Source organism: Seriola aureovittata, chromosome 7 (assembly GCF_021018895.1).
Source record: "Seriola aureovittata isolate HTS-2021-v1 ecotype China chromosome 7, ASM2101889v1, whole genome shotgun sequence".
NCBI lineage: Eukaryota > Metazoa > Chordata > Actinopteri > Carangiformes > Carangidae > Seriola > Seriola aureovittata.
The window spans coordinates 20,828,464-20,839,125 of NC_079370.1; the positions used below are offsets into that span (position 1 = coordinate 20,828,464).

Sequence of the window (10,662 nt, forward strand, 5' to 3'; positions counted from 1 at the left end):
AGTCAGAGATCTAACTACCGACCTTCTGATGATACCTGGTGAGCCACAGCCGCCACCAGGTGTCAGTAGATATGGGTAGTTCAGTACCTATAGTAGATAGATAGATATAATTAAATACTGGGACTGGAAGCACATTTACACTTACTTCGTCATTTAGAAATTCTGGATCAGACCTTGTGCCCCGCCCACAACCTGCTTGTGTTAAGTTGACCAGTGAGAGAGCAGAGTGTATCGAGATGGTTAGTGAAACATCAGAGAGACTCAGCCACTTGTTTGAGCCTCAGTCAGACCCAGATGAGTCAGAGACTAGTAGACGTATCAGAATGGTTAGCGCAGTTAGCATCTTTTATTTCTTTATGTTGATTGTTAGCTTGTAACTGGCAGTGGCTGACACAGTGTTAGTGGTTGTGCTAATGCAAACTACCCAAGGATTGGTCCCTTAGGTTATGTGACGTGTGAATCCCTGGCAGTCTGAATCCTTTTTTTATGAGACTGTCATTGGTTCACTGCAGTTCCAGTGTATTTCGCTCATGGCATATCTTGTATTATATTTATTTCCATCAGTCTTTAACAGCTTGTGGGACAAAAAACACCTATTGATGCAGGTTTAAAGATTTCACAAGACAACAACACTGAAAGTTTGCTTTATTATTTTCATTATATACAGATATATAAACAATCAAAACACCAGCATACGTCTCATGTGACAAAAAGGCACTTATGCCTGTTGGTGTCTTCAGTACATAAAGTATTTTGACTCCTCTCTGCCCTTATTTTTATGGACCTCTCTCTCTCCCTCTCTCTCTCTCTCTCTCTCTCTATCATGAGACTACAGGTTATTCACGTCCAATTCAAAGACACAGTTGTGAATGTGACACAATCACAAGGGTGTCACATTTTCACAATAACATAAAGTAGGAAATCAAATCAAATTACCCGTTAAAGACATACAAAAGGAGAAGTGAGAAAAAGTGAAAACAGAAACAATCTCAAAAGATGGAGGAGGAGAGGGTATCTGTAGTTACTTTAAAAGCACACATATACTTCCTCTTCCTCCTCCTTCTGCCCTTTCCACTCCTCCGCTCACCTCACACCACCGGATTCTGATCACCATGCAACTCTCATCGCTATAAAAATCACCTCCATCGCTGTCCGGGTCGCACACATCCCACAAGTCTCTGTTTGACTGGCTGAGGTGAATGAAGATATTCTAAGAGGTGGGTGCTTCATATTTAATCAGCTGGATGGTGTTTATACTGATAAATATTACGTTGTTCATCCCTCTGTCTCCCTGTGCTTTTCTCCTTCTCCGGTCACATTACACAGCTCGTGTCAGCGGAGATGTTGGCAGGTGCGTTAGTTCTGGGCACCATCCTCACAGCTTTACCAGGTAAGAAAAACACCTAAATATCTCTGAAAATGGACCCTTTTTTTCATCATGAGGTGTAAAACTTAACTGAACTAGGTTTTATGTTTTTAGTTTTATCACTTTAAAGGATGAGAGATGAGCTAAAAGGCTCTTTAATTGTCAATATTTATATTCTATTCCAAGTTTTTATATCAAAAAGGTGTCACACATACTGGTTTTACATACTGTTAAAAACATGAATGACTGACTTATAGGATCCATTATACATAAGGCACATAAGGTTCTGTAGCCAGGTGCCCTTGCCTTTACGCTCAGGTTATTTATAAGTATTGATTCCCTTTTGTGCAAGGTAGTCAGCCAGGCAGGCAGTTAGCAACACAGGATGACACCACGGCTGCACATCAAGGCTCCTTCTCACTGCTTCACTTTTATGTGTCACTCTCTGAGCTGAGCAGAACTGTGGTTTGACAAGTTTTCCTCTGAGGAGCTGCATGGAAGGAAAAATTTTTACTTGTGGGCAGCTGAAATTTACACTTCTTTTAGTTTCCAAATATGTATTCCCCAAACCTACGGCCTGCTTTATTTTATATGAAAGCAATTTTGTGGATATGACAGCCACTAGATGCTAATTCATCTGGGAATCTGAGCTGCTCCTCAATAAAAACATTAGTGCAGCTGAGTGTAGAGCTGCTACTGAGCTTGATGTGAGCACGAGGTGGAACATAACAGACGTTTGGATTTTATGGACTTTTTTGATTTTGTATGTTAAATTGGTGCACCTGTTTGTGTGTGTGTGTGTGTGTGTGCGCGTGTGTGCGCGTGTGTGTGCGTGTGTGTGTGTGTGCAGGTATCCAGAGCAGGTGGAGTGTGTCATTTTCTAGGAGGGAGATCTGTGTGTGGGCAGGAACAACTGTCACTCTGCCCTGTCGTTATGACTACCCATCAGGTATAAAAGTAACAAATAAACCTCTTTCCATTTTATTTTTTATCCTCTATTAGTTATTGGGTATTACATTTTTTATTTAATAATTTTAAATATGTATAATAATAATAATAATAATAAAGCCTAGAAATGCTTTTATCCGAGCTCCAAGAGACAAACCGTCTTGCACACTTTTGTTTGTGTTTGGTTTTCATGAACTCAACAGGCCATACTGTGAAGAGAGTCATGTGGTTCCGTGTGTCTGCGGAGGGTCGCAGGGAGTTCACCCACCACACGGACTCAAACCAGATCAGCCTGTCATACCGCGGACGCACACGGTGGGAGACGCCACAGATTTGGTGAATGTTTTGAAATTTGATATGAATTAGAAATAAGGTGTCATCATTTAATCCTATTTTTTCAGCTACATTGGGGGCAGCTATTCCAGCTGTTCAGTCCAAATTCGGGGTGTGAAGCTGAGTGATGCGGGCCAGTACCACTTCAGGTTTGAGACAGACCAACCACTGGGCAGATGGACCTCCCCTGACACCATCACTCTGGATGTAACAGGTAGGTTCATCTCAGCTATGACAGTGATGATGAAAGTGAAGCACTGTATAAATGTGCGTGTGTGTATGTGTGTGTGTGTTTTCCAGACCTCCATGTCCTGGTGCATCCAGCCAGGCCTGCCAACATGTTTGGCTTTGGAGAGACGGTGTTTGTAGGCTGCCAGGCCAGAGGATGCGCTGCTCCAGGAAGGAGCCTCGCACTCTACAGGTGTGGGAGTGGACATGTGCACATTGCATATGTATACAGTTTATTACACTGTATAAATGATGTGACACTCTGCACACAGGAATGGACTAAACCTCGGCTCCTATGAGAAATGGATGATTATCAACCGCTTTGACCAACAGCATGCTGGAGCGTACGCCTGTCGACCAATCCCACCTCAAAATGTACAGTCCCCATCCCTCTCCCTGGCTCTGGGACGTGAGTAACCTCGATCAACCAATCAAGCTGAGCAAAACAGGAGCTTCTCAGAACTCCTGTTCGTTATCTTAACTTGTTAACATGATGCAGGAAGGTATATCTGGGAATTGTTAGACACAAGTATTGCTCTGATGTGTTTTACTCTTTCAGGAAACAACACAGAAAACTATTTCACTGAGATTTTTAAGAAGATTTTTTTCCAATGTTCAATAGCACATGAAGTATTTAACAATTCTACTTTAGCAGAAATGTTTGATATACTAGAAACTGTATCTACATTATGCATTATTTCAGCTCTACTCTCCTTTTTTCTGGCCTCTTTCTCCCCATTTCTTCCTCATATATGTTTCTTATCTCTCTGTCTCATCTCTTCCAGACGGCCCTCACTCCACCTCCATAGCAGTCTTTCCAGTAGGGGAGGTGTCCGAGGGGGGGTCTGTCACTCTGACCTGCAGTAGTGATGCAGCTCCGCCTGTGGAGAGCTTTGCCTGGTTTAAAGGTACAGGACAGTCCTTTGTGTTTACTGATGCACTGCATGATGGACACACTAACTGACACTAACCAGCTAGGCGGCAGATATGAGCTGACTGGTTGATGTTAGCTATAGCATACTTGATGACATAGATGGCGTTTGAATTACGCTGTAGTGTAAAGTTATATGTGTGCTAATCTGCACCTGTGTCTGTGTCTGCTCTGCAGACATGGAGAGTGGCAGCATCCCAGACAGTTTCAGGCCTCAGCTCCATCTGTCCCACCTCAAATACTCAGACAGAGGAGAATACTTCTGTGTGGCACGTAACTCACTGGGAACAGACCGCTCCAATCCACTGCAGCTCAATGTCACTTGTAAGTACGTTGCATGTTTTCAGTAGTATCACAGGCGTGGTGTTTTTGCCCCATGTCACACAGTTCAGAATCAAATTTGGATGCTTAGGTCAGAACTTGATTTAGGTTTTAAAATTGTGGAAACTTGAGATATCAGCCACACTGCACATTGGGCTCAGTGTGATAGAAAAATGTCCATAATGCAGTAATGATCATTGTTTTTCCCTCTGCCTGTTTAGACGCTCCGAAGAACACACATGTGCTGGTGAGTCCTCGAGGTGACATCAGAGAGGGTTCATATGTAAACCTGAGCTGTGTCAGCCACGCCAACCCTCCTGCCAGCAGGTATGTGGGATCAACATGGAGCGAGTTTCCTACCAAGCAATAAATCAAACATATGACAGAGCTGAACTGAGTCTGATTCTATTTGTTTTATTATGCCCCTTACAAGTGGGACAAAACTATTTAAATGTTTATATGTATTCACATCTCTTCGCCTAAATAAAATCCAGTGTTATCAATCTACTTGTTCTTTTTAATTGTTTTTTGCTCGTCCTATAAATCCTTTTTCTCATCATCATCATCATCCCCAACCCCTCACACACACATACATCCCCACACTCTCTCTCTCTCTCTCTCTCTCTCTCTCCTGCAGGTATTCTTGGTATCGTATCCTAGGTGATCAGGTGTTGGCTAAAGGAACAGTTCAGAACCTGACGTTCCTTTCGGTGCGTGCTCACCACGCTGGTCAGTACTACTGCACAGCGTCGAACCGATTAGGATACCAAACCTCCCCTGCTGCAACACTCACTGTTCTCTGTAAGTCGTGGGTGTGTTGTATGTGTGTGTCAGTACTGATACATACAGTATTTATATAGCCATGTTACTCTGTGGCATTGTTGGGAACATTGTCAGATCAGTATTGTCCAACCTCTCATCCTTCAGTTCATCCTTTCACACATTATCTAACATTACCTTTAGCTGTGTCTTTATAAAACAATCATTTAACACACTGAAATCAGATTAGGATCCATCTTTGGAGGTTGATTTGATCATTAGGAAATCAAACTCTCAAGACCTTCGCCTTCTCCAGCCCCTGTTTCTTCTCTGTAAATTTGAATTATTTTCACATTGAATTTGTATCCCAAAGATTCACAACACTGTAGGATGGTCCCTTATATATATATATATATATATATATATATATATATATATATATATATATATACAGTATATGTAAAAATAAAAACATTTCACGCCCATTCAATCTGTAATAATATAACTTCCACTTCTTCTCTGGCTCCAGATCCTCCTAAGAACACCTCAGTTCTGGCTCGTCCCTCCAGTGTGGTGGATGCTGGCCGGCCGTTGACTTTGACCTGCAGCAGTCAGGCCAACCCGGCAGTGGACAACTTCACATGGCACCGATTAGCTCTGGACGGGGGCTCTGTACAATGTTAGCATCCTAAAAATGTGATTCCACTCAAGGTTAACGGAACAAAATCATCAACTCTCTCTGTGGTGAAATGTTTTTTAGTCAGTAAAACCTCATGTGCTTTGAGCTCCTGTTCTGTTTATCTGTATCTGATTCAGTAACTGAGTCTTCTCCCTCTCTGTGCTCCTTCATGCAGCGTGGGGCACAAAGTCTGGTCCCGTTTTCACCTTCTCAGAGGTCGGCCCCGGAGAGAGCGGTCAGTACTACTGTGAGGCCAGGAATCGGATCGGAACCCACAGCTCTCCTGTCCTCACTGTGCGAGTCAGAGGTACATTTTCTTCATCTTTTAGACTTTTTGTCAGTCTGTCTTTGTGTTTTGTCACAATAAAAGTGAAGCATTTTTTGTTTGTTAGTACAGTGCTGGAGATTCTCACTTTTATTTTTAGCCATACTAACAGCGCTTTGTTGGTCGGTTGGTCCGTCAGCCCCTTTGGCCTAGACTGAAATGGACCCCAAAGAGTGAAACCTGACTTTTTTGATAGTAACTAAACTGGGATTTTTTTGTTTGGAAATGATTATTGCTTCACAATCAAGATCACAATGGATTACTTTTTTAATGTGGTGACTTTCCTGAGTCCTGAAGGTGTCATTCAGAGTTACATTCACACTCAGTCTGGGTGACTTAGTGTTTCATCTCTGCTGACCACTGTTCCCCACAGTCTCCTTTACTGTTGTATGATTTTTTTATTTTTTTCTCAGTCATAATGTACACTGCCACTTGTGAGTGCAGTGGAAGAGATGAAGTGCCGCTGATAACCTTAGTGAAACACTCCTGCCCCATTTTTACATCTATGTTTTTGATTATCTGAGACTATTTAAAAAAAAAAGAAATGCTTTCATGTGTTTATATGAGATGATGGTTAAATGGGTGTTTGGATAAGTTTCTGTGAGTCTGAAGTGACGAGTGATGAAACCTCTCTGTCACTATCACAGCATGGGGTCCACAGGCTCTGGTCTTCATTGTGTATGCTCTCATGATTCCTGACTGTTTTTCTATGAGTCATGGTGAGTCATGTAAAGCCCTCTCACTATGAGGGGAGAGGAGGAGGTGTTGTGGAAAACTACTATTTGAGTCTAGACAGCTGAAGAAGTAGAGTTGGGTTTGGAAATCAGAACTGGAAACACAAGTCTCAAGTCTAGACGACTGCACGATGATGCACGGCTCTTTTCCCGTTCCTCACTTTCTCTTGTTCTATTTTTAAAGTCTGATGTTCTTTTTTTCGCTTGTTGCACTTCTATTTTTGTTCATCTCATGTGGTCTCTCATCTGTGCGTCATTTTCCTCCACTGGCAGGTCGTCTTAAGGTCATTGCCCTGGCGTCGGCGGTGGGCGTGTCTGCTGGACTCATCACTCTTACCGTGGCCATAATGATCAGGTGACAGGAAGCACACTGGTGCTAGAAAGTTTATGACCCGTTAAAAATTTTCTATATTTCTACACAAAGCTGACCCGAATCATGACAAGATCTTCATCAAAGATAAAGAAAATCTAATTAAAGAAATAACATTAAAAACATTTAAACATTTCATTTATTTATTAAAAAAGGAAAAAGTACGTGAACCTTTGTTTTGAGTGAGTGGTGCGACCCTCTCAGCAGCAACAACTTCAACCAAACGTTTCCAGCCACTGTGGCTCAGTCCTGCTCATCGACTCGTTCCTCCTTACAAATGTTGCTGGGCTTCCCCGATTGAACTGCTCAGGTCCATTTCTATTGGGTTATGGTCTGAGCTTTGACAGCTTTCTTCGGTTTACTGGTTTGTGCATTCAGGCTCATCATCTTTCTGCAAGACTCATTTTCTGGTGAGCTTCAGTTCACAGACAGAAACCCTGATTTTTCCTGTAGTATTTGCTGATACAATAATTAATTCATAGTTCCATCAATGATGGCAAACCATCCTGGTCCAGAGGCAGCAGAGCTAACCCTAAACCATGATGCTGAGGAGAATAACAACAGTGTTGAATTTCCTTCATTTGTACATGATCTGCCTGACAGTGGATTGTCGGAGGCCAGAGTCTTTAGAAAAATGGTTTTGTAACCTTTTCCAGTCTGTTGAAGAGCCACAACTGTTTTTCTGAGAAATTCCCTTTCAGTGATTCAAGCATGGTGCACGTCCACAAACCTGTGTTGAAGATCAGACTTTGAGAGTGAAGACCAAGGTTTGTGTTGTTTAAACAGAGGAGGACCTCCCACACTCACACTTGGTTGTTACCCCGTTGACTGAAACACCTGACTCTAATAAGCCCTTTAAATGAACTGATAGTTAATGAGATTTACAGAGTTCGACCATTTTATTTTTAAGTGAATGTAGAAGTTTTATGTTTAATGTCATCTGTTTAATTTCATTCTCTTTATCTAGTTTAAGGACTTAGATGAGGACCTGGTCACGTTTAGGGTCAGATAGCAAGAACATTTTAAAGGCTTGTTTTGTGGTTTAATTGCATCACTATTGTGGTAGGAGTTATGTCCTGGTTGTGTTTTATAATTGTCCCTCTGTCTTCACAGTAAGAACATGCACCGAGTAGACATGGAGTCAGTAGAAATAGCAAACAAGGTACAGTAATCATTGTGTATTTACTTTCCCTTACAAAAATATTGCTCAACATTTCAAAAACATTTTTTTAATACTAATAGATAAAAAATAATCATCCAACAATCCACAGTAAAGTCAGGATAATTTCTAAAGTTGATGATGTGCGATTGTAATTTCCCTTGTTCCTTGTTTGTGTGTGTGTGTGTGTGTGTGTGTGTGTGTGTGTGTGACCGCAGCGTCCGTCAGTGACAGCTGACACCATGTTCTATGAGTCAGCCCAACAGAACTTCTCAGTGAGAAAGGGCAAGATGTCCGACATACCGGTGAGCGACTCAGTGCACAACCTGAGAGTCTTACATAACTGTGGAAAAAAGTTACAACAAATGTGTGTGTGTGTGTGTGTGTGTGTGTGTGTGTGTGTGTGTGTGTGTGTGTGTGTGTGTGTGCAGGAAGAGCCAGATGACTTGAGTGACAGCTCCTACCCCTCCATCATTCCTCTAAAGGATGCTCCACCAATCACAGAAGTTGAAAAAGGCAGCTCCGCCCCCAACTACATCACCGTCCACTACTCCAGGTTGTCCAGGTACACGCCCTCTTCCTCCTCCTCTGTCACTTTCTCCTCTCCTCTGAACCACATCCCTCTGACTGTTTCACTCTCAACGCTCCGTCACTTTCTGTCTCCCATCTGCACCATCTGCAATCTACTGTTTCATGTCTTGCAAATTTTATTTTACAACTACATTGGCTTAATCCTCCCATCTCCCTCTTGCTTTCTTCTTTATTCTCCTGTCATCACCTTCTCCTGGGTCTGTTTCATTCCCCCTCTCATCTTCAACACCTTCCTCTGTTTGTGAGAGGACAGTAAATCTCTCTTCCCAGTTTTGACTCATAAAATAATATCTCTGTTTATGATATAATCTGAGTCAGATGTCCACATGAGCTCATATGGTTTCTGTTCGTTGTTGATGTCTGCTCAGTGGCGACCAGGTGCAGGTCCACAGCCTGCCACTAGGTGGTGATAAAAAACCAAAGGACTCATCCAAAGTTGTTTACACCTTACTGCCCCAGCCTCGACACTGAACACAAGGAAAAAGGTACAGCAACTTAAAGTAATGTCTTTTGATCTTGCTGTATAATTTCATGGAACATGTCAGTACTATTATCATCCACATGCAGTATTATTTTTACAATAATCCAGTAAAGTTTTGCCCCTGAAAAAAAAAAAACTCTAAAAGGATTTAAACACCTACAAATTTTACTTTCAGAGTTTAGCTCTTTATCTTAATTATGTACCAAATATTAAGCAACTCAGTGGCACAACATTTAAAATCATGCAGGAAGAATTTAAACAGTTCAATTAAATGATTATTAAATTAGAATGTGTTCTATGTTCTGTAATACAGTCATTTTTATTCACTACTCATGTTTCTTCCCTTGTTATTCTCCTCTGCTCCTTCCCTATGTTCTTCCTCAGCTGACCAGCACATCAGTCTTCCTCATGTCAACCAGTCACTTTGCTTCCATCCGTCCACAGAGGACCGTGGAAACCAGAAACTGCTCCTCGTGAACTCTAAAGATGCCTTACACGGTTCTAGGTCGGACATGTTGTTCTGGGATTCTCCATGGTTCTTCAGACCATAAGGGCAACATGTGGTCTTGCTACTGACTGGGAGTCATGCCTCTACACTGTGTTGCATGTCTCTCCTGTTTTTCCTATGCATCTTACCACAGCATGATGTCTGATGAAGTCCTAAAGGGAAGAGGTGAAAAAAAAGGAACATCAACACTGATAGCCATGTTTTACTTGCCTTCATATCCACAGCACAGGTTATAACTACTGTTGCTTTTCAGTTGATGCTCGACACTGAAATTTGCAACCAAGAATATGTAGATGACATAATATGACTGGTTGCTGCATTAACCTTTGCATCCTCAGAAAACTGAAAAGTGATAATCATCTGTATTCAAACATAAATGTCTCCAATAAAAATGTCAGTTTGGTATTAATCATAATAGTGAAAAATGCATCTATAGATAATATGAAATATTTGACACGTGAATTTCCACATGTATTCAACATGTTCTAAATAGGATTGTTCTGATTGCTGATGCTGAAACATTAATTCAGTTTATACAGCTTGTTTCCATTAAATCATTCTTTCCATTTTTATGTAGTGTGAGCTAGGCCAGCAATAATGCAAATTACATGTTGTAGTTTGTTACATTGAAGGAAAATAAAAAAAATGTAATAACTTGAATGTGCGTTTTTATTTATTGCAAAGAAATCAATCACACACTAATTTACTTTGTCACAGAATGCAATGACGTCCATGTAAAAGGTTATACTGACAAACAATCTATTACAACTAAAAGTAACACAAATAAACTACAGGGTGTGGAAATCAGCACGATTAGCCATGAACGCAGCACGAGTATGTGTGCTGCGGGTGTCATCAGTTGGAGGCGAGAGCAAAGGAGCGCAGCTTTTACAGTCTGGAAGGCCCAGGTGATCTACGTACATCTAGTC

At 41.5% G+C, this 10,662-nt stretch overlaps 1 protein-coding gene across 1 annotated transcript; it reads left to right on the forward strand.

The window, feature by feature from the left end:
• Positions 1–842: 842 nt before the first annotated feature.
• si:dkey-33i11.1 (B-cell receptor CD22) lies at positions 843–10,387 on the forward strand. Its single transcript, XM_056381228.1, has 19 exons — positions 843–1,217; positions 1,327–1,390; positions 2,217–2,315; positions 2,518–2,629; positions 2,716–2,861; positions 2,948–3,068; positions 3,148–3,284; positions 3,661–3,783; positions 3,984–4,130; positions 4,349–4,454; positions 4,765–4,928; positions 5,416–5,565; positions 5,741–5,872; positions 6,898–6,979; positions 8,108–8,156; positions 8,372–8,458; positions 8,585–8,718; positions 9,113–9,229; positions 9,610–10,387. The coding sequence occupies exons 2-18, from the start codon at positions 1,342–1,344 to the stop codon at positions 9,213–9,215; spliced, it is 1,941 nt and encodes a 646-aa protein (XP_056237203.1). The 5' UTR covers positions 843–1,217; positions 1,327–1,341; the 3' UTR covers positions 9,216–9,229; positions 9,610–10,387.
• The last annotated feature ends 275 nt before the right edge of the window (positions 10,388–10,662 follow it).

What these genes read in the sequence shown, in the direction of transcription:
- si:dkey-33i11.1 (XM_056381228.1), top strand. Translation starts at nt 1,342, where the DNA reads ATGTTGGCAGGTGCGTTAGTTCTGGGCACCATCCTCACAGCTTTACCA. An exon ending in TCGTTATGACTACCCATCAG is followed by an intron (nt 2,316 to 2,517) that starts GTATAAAAGTAA and finishes TGAACTCAACAG; the next exon opens with GCCATACTGTGAAGAGAGTC. An exon ending in CATCACTCTGGATGTAACAG is followed by an intron (nt 2,862 to 2,947) that starts GTAGGTTCATCT and finishes TGTGTTTTCCAG; the next exon opens with ACCTCCATGTCCTGGTGCAT.